The sequence below is a fragment of the Arctopsyche grandis genome, chromosome 7 (genome assembly GCF_051622035.1).
Source record: "Arctopsyche grandis isolate Sample6627 chromosome 7, ASM5162203v2, whole genome shotgun sequence".
NCBI classification, from domain to species: domain Eukaryota; kingdom Metazoa; phylum Arthropoda; class Insecta; order Trichoptera; family Hydropsychidae; genus Arctopsyche; species Arctopsyche grandis.
In genome coordinates this window covers 17654694-17682312 of record NC_135361.1, presented here as the reverse complement: position 1 = coordinate 17682312, position 27619 = coordinate 17654694, and the positions used below count along the sequence as shown (strand labels likewise).

Genomic DNA, 27619 nt, shown 5'->3' with positions numbered 1-27619 from the left:
GGTAGTGTCTTTACACCCATTTCTTGTAAATAGTCCCGAACAAAAAAAAAAGTAAAAAAAAAAATCAGTTTCTTGATTGAAATTTTATAATTTATATTCAATGCTATCAAATAAAATGAATACTCACCAATTTAGCTCGATGACAAGGGGCAGAGTCATCTTGAAAAATTATATCATCGGTATATGAAAGGTGGTTTTCCATCGATGGGACAAAGCTTTCTTCTAAAATTTTTTTATATTTTTTTCCATCGATGGCACCTTGTAGAAACTCCAATTGTCGAATGCTATGGTACGAAAAGCATCCCCAGACCATTTGACTTGGAGGATGCTTAACAGTTTTAAGGGTACAATTTTCATTATACCTTTCGCCAACTTTCCTTCGGACATACGGAAAACCATCAGGACTATAGAGGTTAAACTTTGATTTGTCGGAAAGTATCACTCGTTGCCAATCTGATGGACTCCAATTTTCATGTGCTTTCGCCCATTCCAATCGATTGTTTTTCATTCTCTTGGTTAGTAGTGGTTTTTTTGCAGCTTTCCGACCGTACAGTCCAGCTTCTCTGAGTCGCCTTCTTACTGTTGAGTCGCTGATTTCCATGGAAAATTGTGAAGATACATCTGTTCTTATTTCTACAGCAGTTTTGAATCGCTGCTGTAAAGATAATCTGGTTATTACACGGTCTTGCCTCTCCGATGTGCATCTTTTCAGTTCGGTCCCCTTCTTACGATCAAAACTTCCAGATTCTCTTTTTTTTTATCAGTATTCTCGAAACAGTCGATATAGAACATCCCATTTTCTTGGAAATTGACCGAAAGGAAAATCCTGAACTCGCCAATGTCGCGATTTTTACACTCTTCTGCAATGATAACTGAGCTCGTTTTTTCATGTTGACGTGTTAAAATTCGAATTTGATGCTTTCTCCTCGAAAACCCACACTAAACTGAACTCAAATCTTAGAAAACAATCATATTTAGAATATTTGGTCGTTAAAAACCCTACACATAAAGGGATAATCCTTTAATGACCTCGAAGTCGTAAAATTCACAAGCGTTCCGTTTTATGTGACTGCTGGTGTATATAACATTAAGCGTTGGATAGACATGCCATGATCCCTTCTTGTTCTCCATTATTGGATCAGTACCATCTAGCAAATTAACATTTTAAAACCTATTGGCAGATCTTATTAACACAATGACAAAGTTTCACAGTGACAAAGGTACCTCAAACTATGTGAACTCGTCGTTGAATTTGTGTGTGAGTTTCACTAGAAGTATATTACAATAATGTATTCATTGATCGATCGCGACATACCCAGTACATTAGTCAGCTCGGCACCCCTCCTTGCATAAAACACACTTCGCTCGAGTTCCAACCGTCCGTTCAGCTTTTCTATCAAATTTTCATAGTCGGCATACTAAAGTTTTCCGGAAAATCGTAGTAAGGAGTGTTCTCCCGGCTTGTGGCTGTGGCTGTGGCTGTGGCTGTGGCCGTGTCCGCGCCTAGGTAACGATTGGCACGCAGGCTGCGCGCGCAGATTGTAGGTTGTGCCAGCTGTCTGGGGCCGGAGACGTCGGCCACTACCCGACGGGCCGACGCCCCGAGCGGGTCATGGCGACTCCGCCCCCATCGTCGCCCCCCTGACCATGTGGTGCTGCCGCCGCATCAACATCCCAGACTGGCCCCACCACATCCTCGACTTACCCTCGCCCCCGTCCCCCCAAGGTAACAAACAACAACAACAACAACAAAAACACACCAACAGCGACACTCGTATGGCTTTATAATATTTGAATGCTACTTAAGTACTGCTTCCGCGACCCACCGTCGCTTTTCACCTAGCTTTTCTCCAGACCGAGTCTGTAAGCAAATCTCTGTGTAAGCGCATGCCTGTATTATATGTAATAATGCACGTGTCTTAAAAATAATAACCATACTGTGCGTACTTGATATTTTTCTCTCTCTCATTCGGCGAGATCAATATGGGTGTTATGTAAGTCGCGCCGTTGCCGACCTTGCATCGGGTTTTTCTTTTCACTCTGAACAATGGTCGCGTGCCTTCGATGAATTTTCCGATCGACTGAAGTGTCAGTTTTATGTATTCGGAAGCACTCGCCGTATCAAAGAAACGCACCTGTGCGCACGCTCCAGTCGCATCCTACATATGCATCTGTTCAATTCGCTTTATTGTGTGCTGTTTGTTGTCAAGTGTCCTTGATTCCCGAACACGTCCCGAATTTTTCTTTTCTCACGCAGGAATGTGTATGATTAGTATATGTATAAATGCTTTTTTGCAGGTGTTATAAATGTAATTATGCTGCTTTTGTTTAGTGCTTTGACATGAGCGTCGAGTGAGTATAATAATATACATGAATAAATATTGTTGGATTTATCCAATTTACGCGATGGTTTTTGTAATTGCATGTAGATACGGTTTATGTATTCATGTAATTATTTATCGATTTATTATATGTGTATTGTGTATCTGCGTTATGAAACGGTTATCGGATTTCACTTAGCAAATAAACATAGTGGACTATGATGAAAATGATATTGAAACTAAAACCGTTGATTTGATAATAAAATAAATACAATATCAAGGGATTGTTTAATTTATTCGTATGGTACTCAGGGCCAAAGGTATGTCGTTAGATTTATTTTAGATGATTTGAAGAGGATAGCCGTCTGTCTCCACATGGTCAGTCCAATTTATACATATGTCGCACTATCCGCAGCTGTATGCTGCCGAATGAGGAAATCTTTCTGTAAGATTGTGGTGACATCGATGAATTAATTGATTTTCTACCCACTCCAACTGCATTTAATACATTCCTACAGAAGATACACTGATCAGTGGAAATAGTATGTGATGGCTTGACTAGGGGTCCCAAATATTCGCAAAATCGATTATTCGAATATCTACAATAATATTCTAAGTCGATATTCGTAATGATAATCGATAATCGATATGTAACATAAGCTACAGGAGAATTATGTAAGTTCTTTTCTTGACAAATATCTCCACACTTATGATCGTTTAGACATGTCTAAAATATTTATATGTATTTTTAATATAATTTCGGAATATTAATACATCTTTAATAAAACAATGAAATAATATCTGTAGTTATCCTGACAATTTTTCATTATTATCCTGTAGTCCCGAATTTCATTTACGTAATTGTAAAAGTAGATCACGTGAACTAATGTAACAAATCTATGCTCTCAATTTATAATTAGTAGTGAATTAGTGATTGATTTACGATTAGAAAATTTGACTTAATGCAATATTGATAAAAAAAAAGAATAATATTCGAATTTATTTGAATGTATTCGAACATAAGATTGGGACCCCTAGGCTTGACCAAGTATCTTATAATTAATTAAAATAACTTGATTTATTTTAATATATAAAAAAGTTATATACTCTGAGGCGGAATCTAAACACCTAGTTGTGACACTTTAAAACTGAAAATATAACAATAGGGTCAAAACCACCCGTTGATCGTCAATGAGCAACACACTACGTGTACTTAGTTCACGCTAGCTTGGTGTTTACCACTTTAAGACATGCTCTTCCTTTCCTTCACACCGAATATATATGTAATCGGTTTCTGGATACTAGCCAACCTTTTTTCTGTATATGATTATTATCTTTATGTATCTATAAAATAGACAAAATATACAAAAATATATATAAAAAATCCTTACGCTACCTTTTTCCTACCTATACCCATTCTACTGTTTCCGACATTTTAAAAATCCTTTCTTTTAACAATCTTTCTGTCAGGCGACGACATACTGATGCTATATTCTTCTTTAAGCTCATAAATGGTTTCCTTGATTGTTCTGATTTACTGAATGAGGTTAATTTCAGAATCCCAGTTCGGTACTCTGCACTCTTTTCACTTGATCCTTTCAATACTAATTCCCAAAAATATTCTTATCTGCAGCGCGTTTATCGTATGTTTAATGGAGAGCTGAATGAGGTTGATCTATTTGGTATTTCCCTACATCAATTCAGGTCTAACATCAAGATAATCTTGACCGATTGATTCATTTCTTCTCCTATTCTATTTTTCCAATATTTTTATACTTAAGTTCAGTTATGTAATGTGCTATTTAATCATATTATAGCTTTTATTCTTTTCCTTTTCATTTGTTTATTTTGTATTTACCTTTTTCATTTGTTTTATATTTGTAAATTTCAATTTCTTCTTATATTCTATTTTATAACCTTTTCCCAATATTTTAATACTATAGTTTAATTATGCAATGTTCTACATATTTTGTCATGCCTTTGTTCTTTACTTTTTAATTTGTTTTCCTTATATTTATCTTTTTCATTTTTGTAAAAATCTATTATTGGACTCGGATGTTACATATATTATTTATTTACTATTTGTTTTTTTATACATATCTATGTACATCCTGTCTGTTGATTTTTCAATTAATAAAATAGAATACTTTAACACCTGCTCCACCAAAGGCTTCAACGGAACCACCATTACACAAGTCGATGCTACTTAAATAAGTCACACTGCCAAATAAGGATCTGATTTTCTACATTGTGCGTGATACGACACAAAGAGCTAACCATTAAAATAAATTTCTAGAATGTAGCACTAGATAAATTTACGATGTCCAACGTAACGAGGAGAACATTTGTACACACGGTTTCGTTTTGGGGGACAAGTATGTAGGTACTATTTTAACGTCTAGATTTTTATATGGCGAGACTCGTACGCAGTTTTCGCCAATAAGGGAATCTTGCAAAACTCGATTAGCTTCTGAGAGTAGTGCAACACGGGTTGGTTGTTGTTTCAAACGAACCAGCCGAACCGATTGCGAATACATAGATACAATATGTACATACATACGTGGGTACCAGAACAAATTCTCCCATGCCGCACTTCTATTGTGTACCATCTGATGACGGCTACTGTCCATCACTCGGCACCTTTTGTTGTGGGTGTGTGTACTCGCATGTAATAACGTACGAATTCGCCATGAGAATTTCAGAAACAAACAACCCAATTAACACCCAGTCAACCCGTGGCTTGGGTCGGTTGCAGTTTTTAATTTTTAGACCTCTACGACCAGACCGTTTTGTGTACATGATGTATGTACATATGTAGTTCGTGTTTATTGCGATTTCGGATGTGCCCTTGGGCCTCGTTTAAATCCCAAAAATAACCGTAGGATGTTACCGTTACGCGCGGTAACGATTTTTATACGAGTTTGGCGTGAATTCTGTCGAATCGTGATTGCTTCGATGCAATCTGAAATTTACCTACTTAGAAGATTAGATTTTCATCAATATTTATCTGCAATCTGTAATACAGTCGGCGTATCGTAATGTGCAATTAATCTATGCAGCTATTACACGCATCGCTTGATTCGACGATCTTTCTTAGGAACATGTGGTCCGTAGCCGAAAAATTCGAAATTCTATTTTTATTTCAATCAGTTATCTATGCAGTGGTGTAGTCGGGGCAGGTCGCCGCCCTGGCACTTTGATTAATATAAACATTGTTTTTCGAGTACAATTAAAAAACATTTTGACTTAATTTCATTTGAATTTTGTATTATTGTGAGCATTCTCGTTCTAACACTCGATGACCGCAGTTGAATAGTAATCTGAGCACATTTAAAACTTAAAGGACGGTTAATGAATTTTATTGGCTTTTTTATCCAAAACCACCCAAAATTTCGAAAGAAAACATTCGTTGAACTATTGACCATACGCACTTGAGGATGGATAAAATGAGGGAACTCAGCTTAAATTAATAATGATTTCTAAATTCACATGTTAAAATTTTATAGTTTTTTGACATACATATGTATGTATACATACGTACATGGTTTTAGCATTGCTAAAGGGAAATGTTGCTGTTGAATACAAACACGGGTTTTGTAAAATCAAATATGTTGAAGAGGATGCATTATTTAAGTCTTTATAAACTATAAGAAAATATTTGTTAATTATTATTTGATTTGTTTTATAAATATTTGAGCTACCAATATTTGGATACAACCTTTTTTTTCATAAGGAAGAAAGCGGGGGGGGGGGGGGTAAAAAATTAAACACTGATCTGTTTCTTTTTTATTTAGCACAACACCACTGTATCTATGAACCATGTATGACAGTGTTTCCTTTATTTGGGGAACTACATACACACCGGTGGGCCTGGTTTCACAAATTGCCGTTAAATGGACTCTTCTTTTCTGTACTTGTTAACAATTTAGCATCAATGTTGAAAAAAAAAATATGTTTATGTTTTAGCCAGCAGTATGGCTCGGTGGTTGCGTTCATGTTTAGCACCGAGAGGTTGCCGGGTTCAATCCCGTGCTAATCTTTAATACTGTTGGTTAGACTTGGATATCTGTGAATTCAAGTGGATCGTTTCTTATCAGAGTTTGCCAATTTATCTAATTTCATTGTTGAAACGGTTCCTCCATCAAATTGTCAAAAATCATCCTAACCGCTATGTAACAAATATCTGAATTTGATTTATGAACAATATGTAAAAAATGTACGTACTAGTCTAAATCCATAGATGTCTCTATGGATTAATTATTTGTTAGTTTCGTGCTCTTCAGCCTCTCGAAATACAGTGATTTATTTAATAAAAAATGCTGCAATGTTTGTAATTATTTGTCTACGAAGGCGCATTGGGGTCTACCTGTTAGACCTTCCTGGTATAAATATATCTATGTAAAAATAAAATTGCCGTGCACCTGTAAGTAAATGTAATGCAACCAAAACCTTTCAAATTGAAAAATCTAGGATAATATATTTATGTAAAAGAATTAATTTGCATTTAATTTAATTATTAATTTAATTTAATTAAAAGTTAAGATAAGTTGTAACATAGTTGAGATATTGAAAAATGTTTCTGGAATGATTACAGTGATGAATGATTACAGTATTAATTTATGGTTAAAATTAAATGTTAGAAAATGAAATTATAAGAAAGCGTGATAACGCCCTTGACATTTTTACTTGTTGATTTTTTTAAGTACGTAGTAACAATTTAATTGGATTGGCTTTTTTTTATCGATTTATATAATAATTCACGTATCATCCTCTGCTCATCTGCATTAAGTTTGTCTCAAATGCAACTGGAAGAGGTTCGAAATGCTTCGTGATTGGGAATGAATTTCTCAGTGGAATAAAGATATATGTCATGAGTAATTAATGTCATTATAAATCGCAAGTGGAATAAAGATATTTGTTGCGTTATTGTTTTATCACTCATCACAGAGTGCATTTAGTATTTTTGTTAATTGGCTATCCTGTAAAACGTTAAAAATTATAACATATGTATATCGTGGTTCGGTGATCATTCCGTACAAAGCGATCTCGATCACGGAACATATGGCATCCGAAAATTCCATCCAACGAGAGTTAACCACGCGAACTATCATACTAACGAGAACTCGAGTGGTAGACATTTCGTGGCAACAATATTGTCGTGTGCGAAAAAGTCCGTTTACCGCATATATTTATTCGGATGCACGCTTCAATTAATGAAGTTTGACTGATTTGAACTCGGAATCGGTTACTGATCGTGTTTTAAGTGATTTTTTTTTATTTGCTTAAATACTACAGCGAGTTACAGGAGGGGACTGCAGTCTTAATAAATAACTATAGAGGAGGTAATAATTGCTTTTTAAAGACCTATATTAAATGTTGATAGCGTTTTGAGGTACAAGTTGAAGTACATATATATTATTTTTTGTGGTTTTTCTTTATTGGTTACACAATTGATTCCTGTATACATGTAGGAAAAAGGTGCCGAAAAAGAAAATTAAAAATGTTAAGATCCCCTTTCGTTTCCCCATTTATGGTTATACTCTAAAATTTAGAGTATAACCATAAATTTAGAGTCTAAATATTCATAATTTCTATGATGCGAGACGTCAATCTTCATTGTTTAATTACACTTAATTACAGGCAATTTCGAAAAATGTGCCGTGATATTTTTAGTGGTCTTTTTTTTTAATTTTGTTTTACGTTAGCAAATCTCTTCGTCAGATTCGAATGACATCAATGGCGCATATTGTCAACGGATTGCACAATATCCGTCGTTTTTGTCTAGATTGTCACTAATTGTCTACAGGTTCTGGCATTTAGACACACTAACTCGGTAGTCAAAATTTTACTCGATTCTTCTTTTTTGTTGTTGTTTTTGGCAAAACTTACACTATTCCTTAAGTTGTTGTATTTTATTCGTGCGTTTTGTGAAAGGAAGTGAGTGGGCAATGAGCGTTGAATTCTTGATCTCGTTCAGTTGAACGCGCCCGTTTCATTAACCCTAATTGATCTAAATTACATATTATACACTTATTTATCAACACTGCTTTATTATTTGTGGTGTACCATTTTCGGGCACTTGTCAATCGAGAATCTGTCGACAGTATGCATGTATTATATATCGAAGTCAGAACCGAGGCCCTGACCTCACAGTGGTAAACTGTTTCATTCATATTGAAGTGGAAAAAAAACCATCACATCGAGCTATTTTATAGAATAAAATTTGCTGCGATTAGATTTTTTTTAGTTTTTGCTTTATAATTAGCTCGTTATGCCTGCAAGTGGTGTTTTTATAACTCAATTTCTCACAATTGCTTAACTAAGACACGAATACTGCATACGGTAACATTTCGATTGTTTCGCTCAAATGAAATTGAAAAATAGAAATGCAAATACTATTTGCAGTTTTAATGGAGCTTCTGAATCATAGATAAGCCTTTCGTTTTACAATGTTTTTGGGCGAGTTTCCCATAATTAGTGGTTATCTAGTTGTGGTTCATCAGCTGAGTAAGTGGTCGTCTGAAGCGAATAATGTTGGTGTTGTAATATTTCATGGCTGAGTTAATCACTCGATCGGGATAGAAAGCCGCCCGTTAATCGGATTATTGCAGCGGTTAATTGCGCGTTTAAGAGGTCAAATCAAGAGGTCCATCAATCTACGAGAGATCGCATCTAACAATTGATATTATAGAACTTCACATCTGTGTTTATCCAAAAGATACATATTTGATTAGATGAAAAAGATTAGTCGATACACTTTATATTTTGCGAAGTACTGAAATGTCAAGAGGTAGAAATTTTTATCAATGGTTTTCCGTTATCTTCTGAAGAGAGCGAAAGAAAGAAAATACATATTAGATGAATATTACCCATATGGAGGCAATTTGATAATGACATTATAAAATTAGAAATCCTTTTGAGAAATGATTGAAGTGATTTTAATAATATCTGACATTTATCTTTACTTTCTTCATAGATTATGAACTTGGATAAGAAAAAGTATTATTAAAAATTCCTTTCTTCTATAATAGTGTTTTCCAAACAACAGTATTTGAATTTTTTTCTTCTAGTTATCTATAACCCTTATATATAACTGCATTTTTTTGTCTTCCATTAGGAACATGAGCTAAAAACGGCTACTAGTAAGAATACACTAAAAAATGCGGTACGACACGCCTAGGTAGACTCCAGATGTGTCTTCATGTCATTGTTAATTCGTATGATCTTATTATTTCGATAAGTTTATCCTACATTTCTTCAAATATTTTTGCTTTGTGTTTGCGTTAATGCTTACCACTGAGAGGTTGCCAGACTCGATCCCGTGGGTTGACCTCAATTGTAGTGTAGTGCTGCTGGTCAGACTTGGATATTTTTGACTCCAAGACGATCGTTTCCTATCGGAGTTTGCAAATTTATCTGATTTCATTGTTGAAACGGTTCCTCATTATATTCGCAAAAAATCATCCTAACCACTATATCACCACTATGGCCCGTACTTGGGCCCCTGGGCTAACATGCTTGAGGCCTCCCCCCCTAAAAAAAGTTTCAAAATTGAAATTAATAATCATCTCATCTATATTTTTCACGAAGTACGAAGATGAAAGACACTTCTCAATTTCGTAAAAAATTAAAAAAAATATATCTCGGTGTTGGGCCCCCAGGCTAGAGCCATGGCTGTCCCGATGCCCGGGCCATGATCACTACTATTTGAATATGATGTGAAGTTCAATACCACAAGTCACTCAAGGCATCCCGAAAACGGTATCTTAGGAAAATATAAAATCAGGTCCATCGTTTATGTCGCCTTTCCCAAGTACGTATAAAAAAACGGGAATCGTCGTTATCGATCACTGTCAATTAATACAAGGATTAAATATCACCGAAACACTCCAAGGGGTGAGTTTTAGAAAGGATTGCGACGGTACAGACTAGGTGGCCCGGGCCATGATCACTACTATTTGAATATGATGTGAAGTTCAATACCACAAGTCACTCAAGGCATCCCGAAAACGGTATCTTAGGAAAATATAAAATCAGGTCCATCGTTTATGTCGCCTTTCCCAAGTACGTATAAAAAAACGGGAATCGTCGTTATCGATCACTGTCAATTAATACAAGGATTAAATATCACCGAAACACTCCAAGGGGTGAGTTTTAGAAAGGATTGCGACGGTACAGACTAGGTGGGCCAGCGTTTTTTTGCCTGTGCAAAACATTCTAAATAAAAACACGTGCCGCTTGCCACTCTGTGTGTTTGTACCTTAAGAACTACTGATATTAATGTATGATCCATATAAATATTAGACTTGAATCCGGACCGTTCAGTGTAAACAATATACTGATGCTCTCATGATAATAATAATAATAGAAATCAAAATATTTTTCATTGCGAACTCATGAATATTGCTCGAGTTCTATTTATAGATGGAATTACTTGATATGCTGTAATATAATATTGTAGATTTAGAATACGCTACTTGGTAGTGCGAAGGTGATTCCTTGCAAAAACACGCGATGAGAATCGTCAATCGCATAAGAAGGAAGTGCATCCAGCTATGCCTTGGCGTTTAGTCATTTCAATGGATGACGCTGACGAATCAACGTTTAAATACATTTATTTAATTTCTATTACTCACAGTTCGTTTCAAAGTGCTTGGAATAATATAATTTCATTATATGCACTACACCTTTTCAGCTTCGCTTATCTATTATGCGATTAAAAGCACTCGCACGAATATTGTACGTAGTAAATATAAGTATTTTTGTTCCTACATATGTATGTAATTTGGACAATTGAATTATATATGGTGAGGTGGTGTCGAGAGCACTACACACACACATACGCTAGTATGCGATTGCTGCGGTTGTAATTGGTCCTCGTAAGTGGTTTATTTGAATTCGCGACGATTGCCTGTGAACCCTGAACTCTGACCCTAGTTGTTTGTTGATCTGAAGTGTTGCGTTGTGCTCGTTTCGTACGTAGCAGCACCCCCATTAACGACCTATATTCTCGCGATCCTTCAGAATTCGATCTGGTGGCATATATAACGAGGATAAACGATACGACCTTTGTAGGACGTGTGATTCATTGCAAATCAAGACGTTCGTTAATATACGTCTGAGGCGTTTTTTCACTATTATTTGATTCGGGTGTGATCTTAAACGTGCGCTTTGATGCAAGTGCATTTTCTTCCGATGATTCGAATGCTTGCCAAAATGAACGTCACCAAAGCATGAGGAAGCAAATTTGGCTCTCCCAGCATCTTCTATGTGGGTCATTGATTCCTAGTGTCATTATCCTCATCTAAATAGACCTAGTTCACATGATATTGCTCAATTTTCATGCTGCAATGTTTGTGTGATCTCCAATTTTATCTATTACACGAACCCAGGTAGTATTCTATATTATTAAACGAGCTTGTTTTTGTTACATATGTTTGTATATTTGGAATTTTTTTCTTGGAAACTTGACTATCAATTTTGCCGAAACTTTTCATATCCACTAATTCTGACCTAAAATCACGATGAAAATGGGTCTCGACCGTGGAAAAACTAATTTAGGGGGTTAAATTACCTTTGTAACTGGTTATTTCGATATTGCACGAGCACAGCATTGCATCCTGCTCGCTCGCACACAAGTAGGATTATGCGACGAAACTGCAAGCTGTATAGTTTGATTGCGTGTGTGTGAGCAGAATGCAAGATAAAAGTCACATTATTACTGTCCTGTTGTTATTACGACCATGAGACTCAGACGTATGTAGGATTTGGTCGCAAATATATCATCCTCTTCCTTATCACATCTTTATCGAGCAAAGCTCGGTTATTCCAATGAAATGTATTAGTATTAGATTTTTAAATATAAAGTTTCGTTGTATTCAAGAAAATTTAATCAATATAATTTCTTCGAAAACAACATTGTTATGAAAAAGGTGGGATTTATCTCTGGAATAGGTGCTGTAAAAATCTTTTCGTATTGGTGCTTTCTAGTTAACCTTTGAAGGACGGAGCGTCGAGATCGAACGAGTGTCCCGAACCGGGGTCGAGTAAGACCCCAGTATTTTTTAGTCAAAATACAGCTTTTATCAATACAAATGGGTTCAATATATATATTATTTATCATTTTATACATCTAAATAAAAAAGTTTTAGTCCTATAGCATGTTTTTGACTATTTTTGTATTAAAAAATAACAAGCGACAATGGTAAGGCCAACAAGCGACTGCATGACTCAATGCCACGCGCCAAAGGGACGAAAACACTAGATTACGACAATATAGCTATCTCTTTCTTTCGCATTGATTCATCGATCAACAAGAATATGCAAGCGAACAGTCAAAAACATAACTCATCGCTACCGCCTTTAAATCATACTTTGGAACTTAGAAATGTATAAATGTATTTTTTTACGATGTACCTACCCCTTTTTTAAATCATACAAAATCTATTAAAATTAATTTCTTGTAGTTCATTCTAGGAATACAGGTAATATAGGGTGTATAGCTTTGAAAACCACATAATTATTACGAAAAACGTAAAAATTGGGGCACTTGCATACCCCACTTCGGCGAGGGAGGGTTAATAATGTAATCGAAAAGAATTTTATATTACCAGACTAAAAATGCTGTAATATATACAGCCATGGATAAATTTGCTAAACCACGGCTTCCGTCAGACGTCTTCTTACGATTCGTGAAGAAAATTTTATAAATTATTTCTCTAGCTTGCTCAGGTCTTTTTTTTGAGATTTTTCGGTCATGGTTATGTTTCTTATTCTTCACGCTTTAGAATCTATCTCACTGTATCCTTTTAATTTCGTTTTGACCGCACATTGCGATAATATTTTCGGATTTTTTTCCTATCCCGATAAGTAAAATTTTCACATTATTCAATTAGAGAATATTATACATATACATACAATGCAGGTAGTGGCTGTTTCAAATGCCCAAGTATTTTCGGTGAAAACCATTTTTTACAGGTGTATAAAATACACCATTTTAAAAAATGTAAGAATTTAAGATTTTAAAAAAGGATTAGTTTGTGCAATTACTAGATTGATTGCTATGAAAAAATGTCACGATTTTCATTTCGTAAATTGAGAAATTATTGCCACCTCACGAAATATTCTGTTGGAGATCCATGCTTGATTCATATTCAAATGCAGAGAATCGTAACTTAAAATAAAATAGTCTACAATAATAAATCTTCCGAATGGATTTTCGAGCACCAAATGTTTGTCCGTACATATGTACATACATATATACATATAGTGCTTTATAGATTTTTCGACAAAATTGTCTTGAGAATAGTAATTCCCGTTTATTCACGCGCTATTATGAGCGCATGCGCCAGAATTTTCATACTATTTCACTCGAGACATAGATTACAAATTATAGGTGTAATTATTTGATAACGTACTGGGTGTGTATGTGTGTTTTCTCATTGCGATTTATTCACTTGTGTAATCATAAGTTTTCTTGTATCAATGCAGAATCGCCGATATGAAAAGGCGAAGTTTGACGGGCAAAGGTGAATTATTACAAACGTGATAAAATATGAAACAATGGCGCGATAATTATTGAAAAATTTTCCGTGAATTTTACATGCATGTATGTAAATACGCGCGTGGCCCTGATATTGGCCCGAATTCAATTGTGTTCTTTTGGTCCAGGATGCTGGTTGGGTCGTATAGTCTGTCAAGCGTCAAATTTGACCGACCTTCTCCAGACTGGCCGAAAAAGTCACCGTTATCGCGATCTTTCTGCACTGAATCACACTATGTTTTTCATCCCACGGTTGTTGATTTTGTCATTTTGATGACATCAGTACTCAATGCAATTTTGTATTTTTGAAAATATTATAGAGACACCTATCGTTCGTTTGGACTATTTCTTGTATTTTGTACGGACTATAGTGGATTGCGTCTTCGCTAAATTAATGAATACTAGTTTTTACAATATTCGTGTGGTGTCGCTATCAATACCATTCAGTTTTCATACAATATTCTGCTTTCAAAAATATATATATTATTATTTTCATATTGAAATATCCTGTATAATATTTTGTTTAAGTATAATAGCAGAGTGTAATGCGTGTTTTATGACGCTCGTGTGTTAAGGAAAAAAAGTAATAAATGCTCCTCCAGCGCCAGTTTCCATGTAAATAGCAGGGCGATTACGTTGATGTCTTAATGCCTCTCTCGGTGTACTTAGTCGTTCATATGTTGGAAAATAGCGTAGCTTTTCTACATTTTCCTCTTTATGGCCTCGGGGATTTGTAGATGGGAAAAGCGAGCGGACTGTGAAAGGTGGCAGGTCACTGGCGGCCGTGTTTTCACGCTAAAATCTGACCGCCTGAATATTTGATGGAGGCTGCTGAAACTGAAACGTCCCACAGAATCGAACATATTCAATATTTACCCGCCATCCCGTAAACGTAAAGTCTTGCGTCGGCTATTGGAAATAAATGAACGTGTTCGTTGAGTATCTCAAACATCTCGTTTGTTATTATTCTCATTGTTCAAAGATATCGCTTGGTGTCTCTGGACCTTATGTATAATGTATGAGCGGTCTGTAATTGAATTTTATTTTATTTTTTACTGCCATTTCTGAGTAACGTTTTTGCCCCTTTATATTTTCTCTGACAGCGCTCGCATATTCAGACGGTCTTAACGGGGACAGCTCTTTTGCAGTTATAATTGCAATTCTATTGAAACGTGAAACCATGCAGGCTTTTACAGCGAGTCGAGTATCACTTTTATGGTGGTGCAATGTCGCAGTTGCCAATTCAAAAGTTCAACCGTCTACCTATCATCGATATGTCAGTAGAAAGAAACGACATTTTCATAACATATAAAAAGTATAAATTGTAAAAGCATCGTAAAAGGAATTTATATCTCTACGTTGTAATGAAATCGTCTTGTTTATAACGCGAAAGCCTCTTCATGACTATTTCATGCATTATGATTGCATTGTGCTCCCGAAGGAAATTTTCGGAAAACTACGAATGCCAGAAAATTATATGTACTTCTGGAATAGCTTCAGATCTAATGCTGCGTATTATACAGTTGAAGTGTATTTTCCAGTTGTAATATATATTTAGACTAGTTGAAATATATTCTGTCTAAACTGGTACAAAGTACCGTTAAAGTTAAGTGTATTTTCAGTTGTAATATATTTTGACTAGTTCGAATACAATACAATCCGGTTAACGCAAGTAAGTTAATTCATATGGGGAATTACATTCCAACTGGTCAAAATCTATTACAACTGAAAATGCAATTCAACAATAAGTTGGTACAAGGTAAAATGCCGAGGTTAGGTTTTCGTGAAAACGCCACTCGGCTTGTAAACTTAGTCGGAAAGTCACATTTTTGTTTTGAACACATTCTTAGAGATATTGTACATAATACGGTACTCATTACCTTTCTTCGTAATTAGATATTAACGAATTATTGAATTCTAAAGCATTCGTAAAAATATCAGAGCTGTCAAAGTCAACTGTTATATTACAACTGGCGCACATTGTTGAAAGTGTATTTGCGCTTGTATATATAATTTACTAGTTGAATTGTATTTGAATATGAATGACCAGTTGGAATATATTACAACTAAAAATACACTTCGACTGCAACATACCTACTTCTGATAATGCACATTTGCGTAAGAGAGTGGTTTTTTTTTGTGCGGAAACATCTATGTCAATTTTTGTGAGAAATGCGTCGATATAATGCGGAAGCAAATTAAAACCAGCGATTAATTATCGTCATTAAATTTTCACATAACAAACAAATGTATAATTATATCGATGTCAAAAATTCTCACAGTATTTCAAATTTTCCATTTTGTTACGTAAGTGCGCCGAATTTCTTCATTTAACGATGAAATTCATCAAAATTGTATGGAATTTCGCCAACGTTCTTCTTTATTGTCGATCGTTATTACATTTTTATTACGATGTTACCGTCAGACTATTTATTGCCTTTGGTGGAGGATTTCGTAGCTTTTTTTCCTTTAGAAAACGTGGGTGAAAATATTAGTGTCGATGAAATGGCGGTTTGGACTTAATTGATGGTCATGTGATTCGGTGTAATTGGTGTAACTACTAACTGGCATATTGATTTTTCCGAGCTTTCACCCGGTGGGTCGCTGAAAGCCCACTAACTTTTACTATTTCAGCCCACGTGATACTTATATGGACCTCTTCGCTAGTTGCTTTCAACGAAAAGCTTTTACCTTTGATATTCTCATATGGATCTAAAATGCAATTCAGTACTCAGGTTTTCATTGCTACAACGAACTATGCACACATATGTTGGGTGTTAACGATATTTTTTACACGTTTCGATTAAAATCATTGAATTCTATTTCACGCAATCGATGTTCGTAAAACTTTTTGTCGATGTTGATTGAATTCGCAGTGAATTGGCGATATTTCAGTTCCTAGTTTTCCAGGAAATGTGTTCGAAGTGGCATCTGTAACACACGAGTCGAGCGTGCGAAGTGAAAGCGCAAGAATAGTGTGTGGTATCATATAAAATATACTTATGTGTGTATAATAATATTATGTGTAACATAACACACTTCGATTAAATCGCAATTAAAATTGCAATCAACGCAGCTTCGTTCGTCACGCTCGTCGCGATCGGTTGCCGATTGCTGTCTGAAAATTTGTTATTTATTGGCCAAACACATGTCCATTTTATTTTCACAGCTATTTGCTCGATGACTTTTATATCGCAAATTGACATTAAGACAACACTAGGAAGTGTGAGAGGCGTGCCAAATGAACGTGGTATTATTTTTCTTTGCTTTATCTGTTTTTAAATGTTTTCTATATTACGTTCGATTTCTATTCGTATCAATTTTACAATACTCTTAATGATGTATTTATTTACTTGACTTGGTTATATTTTGATTTACAAATGTAAGCATAAACATAAGTGTGGCATTTAGTTTTATAACCTTCATATGCAGAAGAATGCATGTATAAATGATTAAGTTGGCATGCATGAGTAGAGTGAATGATGAGATTGGTAACATGTAATGTGACAGACAAATCGTTGTGGCGCTCCGCCGAGTGAACAATGTTTTAAACCGCTCAACAAGTCCTGTACTTTTGCTGTACCGCCTGTGTCTCTTGACAACCAGATCCTACATAAGTAAACTTATATATTTTTTTGTTTTGCACATATTTTACACATCACCTTTAGGAAGGTTTCTTTATAAATAAAATTGTTTTAGGCTGAAATCTGTCTGGTTAAAACAATTGTATTTATTATATTGTTAGTGAAATGAAAGAGAACGAGCAAATTAGAAATTAGAACGAGCTGATTATAAAATTGTTATAAATGTTCAATATAACTATGTACATACAATACTTTTTTAATTATATTTACCATGGTGCCGTTTTGGGTTTCCCCAATGTACTATTTATATAAATTTATAATATTATAATATAATATTTAATTTAAAATTAAATTCAAATAATGGTGACAAATGAGGGAACCATTTCAACAATGAAATCCGATAAATCGATGATCGATAGTCTGGCCACCAGCACCGGGCCAGGGCTTTAACCCGTGACTCCCTAGTTGTGAATGCATCCTTTAAAAAAAATAATGTACATCAATGATATACTTTTCACTGGTAAAGTTTATGGTAACCGAAAGTGTAAATAGACCTAGAGCTATGATCATTTTAATAAGACTACGGCCTCTTACTTCATTTTCATTTTTATAGTTTTATTCCACGAAATTTTTTCACCACCGATTATCTTTTATTGAGTGGTGAAAAAATGAAATAAAATACTGTGTGACGTGTCACAGTTATTCCAACTTTCATCCCTTGGAAGCATTCAGATCTTGCCAACATGCTGTAATTTTTTTTGGAAATAAACAAGTCTGCCAAAAAGATTTGGATAGTTAAAAATTGCAGTTAACAGTTTTAACGCAAAAAAAACTGAACTTCAATATAGCTTATAGAGAAAATACTTCTAAAAAAACGAACTTTCAGAATGATCAACCCAAACTTAAATCGTACTCGTCTTTGCTAATAATAGCCCATAAACACCTTTCACTTTCTTTTATCGCGTTAACTCATAATAACTGATTATTTTATTTTTTTCACCCGATCATCTGGCTCGATGTAATTATGGTCTATTACGCCATTAAATCCGTCAGAATGATTCGTATTTGCACTTGGGTGCAACTACGAACATTAGAAATTTAATATGCAATCGAAAAGCATCTGCTCGCATACTATTTTTATTTTAATATTGTGAAAGTGCGTCCTATGTATGTGACACATCGACCGCATAATATTTATAATACAATGCTACGTTTGTTCTTTTTATTTGTAAATCTTTTCTAATTAGTATAATACTTCTGGGGACTAGAATTTTGAAACGTATCAAATTGACTCTTTATTTTTTACCGTGCAAAACTTTCGTCGTTTGAATCGTTAACGTGTCGGAACGTTATAATAGTAATAATGGCCGCAATTTTTATTATGCTCGCAATGAAATCACATATAATACGTTTTTTGATTCATAGTTGCATTTATTTACACATCTTTTGTGAATCTTCCGCGTACTAGCGGCATGTTTTATTCGACACGTTCAGTGCGTTCTTCTGTAATATCGTTCAGTATTCCTCTTCCTGATTTATTTATATGTATATCTTGACATTTTGCCGTTTTCACTCTGGCGTATTTTTCATAAAATAAACAATAGCAATTTTCAAGTAGGAATTGAGCTGAAACAAAAGTGCGTGATTATAAAATATGAACACTGAACAGTCGGGGCTTGCTATTCAGAGCAGATATATATTACATTGGCGATTTCATCTGGTTTGATATAGCTAATTATAGCAATTAATAATTCATTATGTTGATGTGTTTTTTTGTTTTGCGAAATTTTGTTCCTAAAAAATATCAATTAATGTTTTTTTTTGTTTCAGATCCTCCTGAATTAAATGGTGAGTTTGTCGCTTAATTTATAAACGAAAGTATGTTTTATTATATTATATAATACAGCTTGGCATACGCTTATTTAATATAGAATCGATATAGTATGTTGCGTGTTTTCTCGTTGTATTAAAATATAATTTACCGTTATTATGTCGTAGGTTACATCCGAAATAAATCCTTTTCTTTTATGAATTAGTTATGTAGTATTAATATATTAAGAAATGTTCAGTTTCTGTTCATCAATTAGGGTTATTATACTTCGTTGGGCATTTTTTCACCAAATGGTATTGTACTTATTCACATTGAACACTTTCAAATTTTAATTCCACTAATAATGAGACCTGATGCATAATTCATTTATTGCTCATTTAAACGAATCGTTTTTTTATTTATATATTTTTTTAAATCGTTTGAAACCATTCCCAATTAGAAATCATTTAGATTTATTTGATATATGTATGTACGAATGTGATGCAAATTCTTCCTTTCTTTTTGCCTTCATAATGTTTTTTTTAAGGGTGTCTAATATCAGTTTGCACACCAGACTGTATCGGCGGATCGCAAATATCAATTTGCTTCTTACAAGAGATCACGCTCGTGCCACTGACATACATATCAAAATCGTGTTTCAATTAACGAATAATAAAATGAAAAAACGACACAGTGACAAGCAAGTATTTCAGTAATATGATTAAACCATCTTATTGTATACAATAGTGATATCGTATTGCGTTTACGAATATTTTTGTACCATACTGCGCTCTCGGAAAACTCACCAAAAGTGGTGGTCAGAAGTGAATCGATACTTTGCGCATATGGACCGGTTCACATTAGTCTGTATGGGAAATAATACACTTTTAAGTTCCTTGCATAGATATATGTGTAATAGGCACGTCTGAAAATTGAGTTTAAATTTTCAATGAAGAGACGAATTTCGGAAAACTCAGAGGCGCTTTTCATCCTGTTGAATTCATTACGCGCTGCCAGTTCGTTGAAAAGTTTTCAGTTTTAATTACGTTCTTTAATATTCGTCGAATTATACCACTGTGCTATATTATATTCATATTCGTACTGCACAATCGTACCCTATGTATGTGGATACGAGTAGTTAAATTAACCAGTTAACAAGTCGTGTCTGGTCAGTTAGGTTACCGAGTTGGAAAAATCTTAACCTTGAAACTGGTGATTTGAGTGCCCACTACAATGACCGTTTATATTATAAAAACGTGTACATGTTAACTTTTTGCAAATGTCTACCTATTTGAAATACGCAATTTTTTTCAGATGAGTTTTAGTCGGTGGTCATTTTTCTTTGTTATTTGAATATCATATGAGCATTCTCTCCGTAATGTGAAGCATTAGAATTAATCAAAATATGAAGTGATGCTCAAGTTCATCTGCGAGGTAAAAGCTGTGGTTACTTAATCGAGTCGGACGAAAGACAACTTGAAATTTTTTCGCTTAATATTCATATTTTTTAATTTGCAAATATGCATGTACATTTCGTTCGTTCATGAACATACTAGTTTGTTGATACACGAACCAATCTGGCCAGTTTTAGTTTAGATAAAACAGCAAATAGACAAATGAACTAGTTTTTTCAAGCGCCAACTATTCTCAATCGTTTGTTCCATCCTCTATGCATGTTTGCTTACCCTGGGTTTCAATATTTTTAAATATTAACGGAAACGGGAATTATTACAACTTTGTAGCTGTTTCCATGGGATTTCCCTTTTTAATACTTGGCGTTTTGACATCTCAAAGGAGTTTCATGCGAGACTAGGCGAGTCTTTGACGATAACTTTTGATTGTTAGCACTTAAATTAAAAACAATAGTTTGTGTTAAATTAAAACCAACAGTTCGTGTATGTACATACAAACTAGTGTGTTCATGAACGAATCGGAGTGGACACTTAAACTGTTACATATGTGTACATACACTTACATACAAAAATATGTTTCTGGAAAGAAAGAAAATAAATGCAATACTGACGTTCTATTACACAAAAGACAGAACTAGAGGTATTAATAATTAGTAGTAGAATTAAAAGGGCCCGTCAACTAAACTAATTTCCTGCAATTTAAATTTTGTTTTTAAATGTCTTTATTCTTCAATACTTTTTAGGTTTATATAAATATACATATTTGCAATGCCTGTGTTTTTCCATATGTATATTCGTTCAGTAATTTCGTTTGATTTGGCCAGTAAATAAATGATCAGTTAGTTAACTACATATACTATCGATCATTGACTGCTTGATTATATTCTGTTTATCAAAAAATATTTAAAACAATACGCGGTTTACAGTGCGTTAATTTTTATCTATTCAGTACACCGTTATCACAACATTTTCGTTTAAAGTTACTGACCATTTCATTAGTTGTCTATTTCCGAATAGTTTCTGGTCTAGTGATCATTATATATTTTATACCCATTTTTTACTTGTTGGTATTTATAATATGTTTCTTATTTGAATGTTCAAATACATTTAAAATTTCAATGTGTCCTCGAATTTTTCCACCATCATTCTCAAAAGTAATGCATATATTTTTCCGGTGTATATGAACAAGCCGACTTATGCATATATCGCTAAAGAACCAAGAACTTTTCCTATATATTTTATGTATTGATTGTCTGAATGTTTTCTTTCAGTAAAATTTTATAGCAAGGAACTTTCGAATCGTCTTAACAAACATTCAACAATAAAACTTTCTTTTTTTACAATTTGGAAAAACGTGAACCTACAGTGTGTATGTAATTCCAGGAATGACAAAACGTTTCATAACTCTATATCACATGCACACACACACAATACAATGGATGGTAAGTTGGCCTCGGTTTGTTTGTAACAGGTTTTTTACTTTGATCTGTTCTGTCTCCCTACTACACACACACACACACACACACACACACACACACACACACACACACACACACACACACACACACACACACACACACACACACGCAGCAGACGAACACACGCCGAAGAATGCATCTTACATTAGAACAGTCATCTGTCTAGTTCTACTGTCAGTTGTTTATCAGCGTTGACGTCATCGCAACTGTCAGATCAGTCCAGTCGCTTACCGGCGCAGCGTCAGTCGTCGCGCGAGTTCCGCTCGGAGCGCACGCTTTTCCTGTCAGCTCGTACTACCAGTGACGCAACACTGTCGGCACGTGCACAAAACAAAACACTTTCCAATGACGCAACTTGACCCAACTACCGTTGTCGCATTTTCCGCACGCGCCAACAACGGCTGAAACAATACTATTTAGTGTACGATAAAAAATAAACCGAAGACCGCTATCTGTCTTTACCGTGACTTTTTTTGAGTGACTGTATCTGTGGTCTGTAATAATGTTGGCGGCGAGGGGGCGTGCTGGCCCTCAGGAGGGCATAGACCACTTGTTCCTGTTGCCGGGGCGGGTCCTGTCCATGGACAACACGCAGCTTCGTCAGGATCTCGCTGGCCTCGACTTCAGTGTGCAATTGTTGCACACCGGGCCCAAAGGCAACGTCTGGCTATGTGAGTTGTCCCTAAAGTTTTGTTGTTTACGTTGAACTTGAATTTTATCGGAGGCGTTTTTCGGAATGTTTGAACGTGTCGAAATCGTCAGCTTTGAGTCATGCTTGCAAAATTAAACAAAATCACCGATTGAAGTGCGTTCGAGTCATGTCGCTACGAATTGGAAACAACCGGCGGAATAGACTAGCGGTTAGCATATGATGCTTTTGACAGAGTGGTCGCGGGTTCAAATCCCACTGGTTTCTGCTGGCCGGACCTTGGATTTGTGACTCCAGGTCGGACCTTTCCTGTCAGAGTTTAGCAATTTATCTGATTTTCATTTAAACGGTTCCAAAAAATTTGCAACCTTATCCACTTTATCGCAAATCTTGAATTTCGCTGGATTGTATAAAGTGCTGCAAATTTACAAATCTAACCATTAATGTATCTGTGAATGTTTATTGATGTGTTTTTGCTGAATCTCGCTGAATTGTTTAAAAATGCTGCAAATTTACAAATTTGACCATAAATATCTCTGTGGGTGTTAATTGATGTGTATTTACTTTGTATAATACTTGTATCAAATGTACGATGTTTCTGGCCAGGAAGGCGCATTCGAGTTACCTGTTAGGCGTTCCTGGTATAGATTAAAAATAAATAAATAAATTTATGTTTAATGTTTCATTGTTTGTCAACAAAACAATGAAAAATTCACTATTTTATTGCACTATAAAGGTTCGCTTATCGTCACATACATATGTACGATGCGGATTAGTAATAAATAATAAAAGTATGTTAAAGCAATTGAATGTTTACTAATATAATATTTGCATTGACCAATTCGTATAGATTAAGCAATTATTACTTTATTTCGATATGAAGTATCAACATTTTGAGCTTATATTTCAAAATTTTTTGTTATATTAGTAGATATGTACATATGTACCAGTGAGTAGTTATATGTACAGTTCAAATTCTTCGACTTTCGAATGTATTGCAACGAAATTGCGCCAAATTTAAACCCAACGTCCAAAAGTTGGTTCTTCTCAGTTTTAACCGTTTAATGAATCCGTTAAGGACCGCCTTCGTGCGAACCGGTCCTTTTTTTCCCCCCTCCCACCACCCTCTCGTCTCCGCTCTTCAGTCGATAACTCACTGATAACCGGTACTGGTAGGTACGTTCAACTTCCCAAACATATCTGTCGATTGACATTGTTGTCTACTAGCACCATTCCGTTGGGCTGCTTTGAATTTTGAACCATTCGAGACAGCATCTGCTACGGACCAGTTCCACAAAACTGACGATGTGGCCGTCTAATTGGCCAATCTTTAGCCTCCTCTCCTGTTTTCGATTTGATACGGATTTCAAACTGCAAATTGGCGGGCGCTCGTTGCGAATCCTCGAATTAAGCATTCTGTTATTGACTACAGCGTCTGGTTTGCTATTCAAAACCTGCAGTTAGATAAATTGCACACTTCCCCCGTTGAAACTCCGAACCCCGCAACGCTACCGAGTTCCACTCGACTTTTGCATATTTATTCCCGTATGCGAAAATTTCGCTTCGATTTCAAGTGCGTTTTGCGAAAATTGACATCGTTCCGCTCTGAAACGTGATAGAACAACTTCGACTTTTTCCTTTTGTTTATTTATATATTTTTTTCGTATGCGATTCGCAATTGGACCTGGCTCTGTTCAATGGAACCAACCCACATGAATAATTTAATGCCTCTTACAATTGCATGAATCATTTTATACAATGTGAAAGCAATCTGTATCTTATTATAGTATACAATAGTAAAAAAAACATACGTACATTGTTGCTACTGTTGGCAATGTTGTGTATACGTACTACCAATTCTTTAAAATACAGATGTACATGAAATTATTATTGATTTAAGTTTGAAATGGTCTTCCAACAATGTAGTTAATGCTGAAAACCTTTAAAAACAGGCTAGATATCTTTCTTAAACATAAATGGTTTTTATAATTTTTTTTCAATATCTTCATTTATGTATTTTATGTATTCGTTTTCTTTTGTTTTATTTATCATTTTAGTATTTTTTTTTATCTTTTTGAATTTTCTTTTATTTCGTTATAATTCTTTTTCATATTTACGTTTTCCTCTTTTATTTTTTTTACTATTTTTTTAAAATTTAATTTATGTATATATGTATAAGGTCAAACCCCTTGGGTCTATCAGCTTTGCCGCCTCCCTCAAGTATGTTAAATAAATAAATAAAATTATTTACAGTTGAACAACCAAAAAATTCATTCATGCTAATATATTTTTTCCAAACCACACTTTGGAGATTTCTTTTTTTTGTTTTTTGCACTGTCTTCTAATTTCCGATTTATGCAAATTCATTTTGTCGATTTTCCCGCATATTTTTGCATATTCACGTCTGGATTTGCATCAGATTAAACGTCAACATGTCACATGCTCTTGACGCGCTCGACTTTCTTCGATCTTCGTCTGGCTCTCTCGCTAATTGTGATTTATGGTGGAAATAAACGCATTTGATGTCGATCTAAAATAATGGCAGTGCGAAAAAAAAACGTATTTCGCGAGTCAATTTGTCGATGGGAATCGAAGGTTTTTCAATCGTGTGAAACGCAACTCGCGTCTCGCGAGATAACGAATGTTGTGTTTCGGTTTTATTTTCGTGCAATTTTTCAATTCCATGTAATTGCATTTAGTGGTGTTTTTCATCGACCGAATCTAATCGTCGTACACGTACATAGGTACCATCTATTATCGTCATTTGCCGTATGCAAATGTTTGTTTTTTTTGTGTCAATGTATCACATTTACGGTTATCCTTTGTGCGACTTTCGCCGTTGTAGATATTGCAGAATTATTGCAATTTGTGCATGAATCATACTTATCCTCTCTTCGGGTAAGTTATTTGCATCGGCACCATTACGATTGCACAACGTCTCTTGAGTTATGAAACGTAATTTCTGTATTCTATGCTCATTTATAGCAGTTGAAAAATACCGGGGAAAATTATCACCGGAATCGTTGGTGAACCATCCGCTTCCAATTGGTATATACGTATACATATACAAATAAGTGGTATGTTCAATATTACATTATTACAATATATTAATTGAAAAAAATATATATATGTATATACCTACATATACCTATTAGTAAAAGTACTATTTTCATTGCGTTTAATCGCAAAGTTTTGAAAGATCCTGACCTAACATAACAGGCCTCGTTTAAAAAAGTCGATGAATCGAATAGACCTAGTCTATGAATGAGCGGTCATCCAAAATTCTTATTATATGTATTTTTAGATTACGTTCCTTGAAACCCGAGTCACAACGTCTACTATATATACACGAAGAAACATTTAAAAAAAATTTCGATTGGTTTGTCGCTTGAGTCACGCTTACTTATCCCATGTGACAACATTGCTTGTTTTTGGACCATTGGCGACTTGCACGAAAATCTCTGCTTCGTCGCCCGTTGACGTTGGCAGTTAAATTTCTCATATTTTATTTGCAAGAAGTCACCTTTAACGTTGAAATAATAATTTTCGATATTTAGATGTCAAATATTTCATATTTTATTAATACAATGTCATAATTCTAACATTTGTTTAATGTATTTGCGATAGAATGAATATATGAAAAATGTAGGTGTTAAAAGATATCGTTATCTAATCAAAAATGTAAGAATTTAAGTAATTATTTGCATTTAACTATTGAATATTGATTAAATGTACACACAACGTGTATATGTATGTGTGGAAGAATTTGAAAAATCCGTCGCAGTTTTTGTGATTCATATCGAACGTGATTAATATTATTATTTATACAACAATAGGTGTCAGTTTCTAGGAATTTACTGAATTTTCCTTTGGACTTGTTACGTTTTGCCTAAACACGATAAACATGTAAAGTCATATTCATTGTTGGTTGCGGTCGCATGAAACTGACCAGTTGGCCTTTTAGCATGTTAGTGTTGCGTATCAAATGTATTCCATTAGCCAAATTAACAATTATTTGCCAGTGGCGGGGTGCGGCTGCCCTGGAAAATTGCTGTCATTTCACGCGGTGACGTTATTTACGTCCATGCCTTTATTACCGTACGGATGGATCATCCGGAAAATTAATGCTGGGCAAAACGCTCGAGATGCCTACATACCGCGCATATAAAACTCGAAAAAGGGAAAAGTTACTATTTTCGGGTATACGACTTTATAACTCGGCCCATCTGTTGTAGAATTAGCTTTGATGCAAAATTTGCACGGCTTTGCGGTCCAAATCTCGATTCATAAAACATTTACGAGATTGATCAAAATACACATTGTGCCTACATATGAGTATCCGTATTATAGATCCGCTTGATGGACAGATCCGGGCCGTTCGTTGTATTTAAAACCACACTCTACCAGAATAGATTCGTATCCAACTATGTATGTAGGTTTATCGAATGTAATTACGAGATCATCATGTATGTACATACATTTAAATTACTTCAAGAGCGACGAATCTCCAAGCAGACGGAATTTTTAACTACTCCACTCCAATTCTACTCTGGTGTTGATTTTATTTACAGGTATATTATCATCATTCACAGGCAATCTCCATCCACTGCTGGATGAAAGCCTCTCTAATACGCTTCCATTCGTCTCTGTTTTGAGCAACTCTCGTCCATCTCAATCTACACATATTTTTTATTTAATCTACCTATCTCCCTCTGGCCTTCCTTACACCCATTTACACGCTCTCGGGTATCATTCGAGCACTTTCTTCGTCCCTCTATCGTCTGTTCTTATAACTACGTGATCTGTCCATTTCAATCTATTTT

At 34.9% G+C, this 27619-nt stretch overlaps 1 protein-coding gene across 2 annotated transcripts in view; it reads left to right on the top strand.

Annotated features, from left to right (window-relative positions):
* Window positions 1–27619, top strand: part of ens (MAP7 domain containing protein ensconsin) — a 138078-nt gene that overhangs the window by 21016 nt on the left and 89443 nt on the right. The window contains exon 2 of one of the 2 annotated variants that reach the window (XM_077434901.1): window positions 19278–19295. The exons of the other annotated variant lie outside the window; for it this stretch is intronic. Within the exon in view, the coding sequence (XP_077291027.1) occupies window positions 19278–19295 (18 nt within the window). The remainder of the gene's footprint in view (window positions 1–19277; window positions 19296–27619) is intronic. 2 annotated transcript variants of the gene reach the window in all.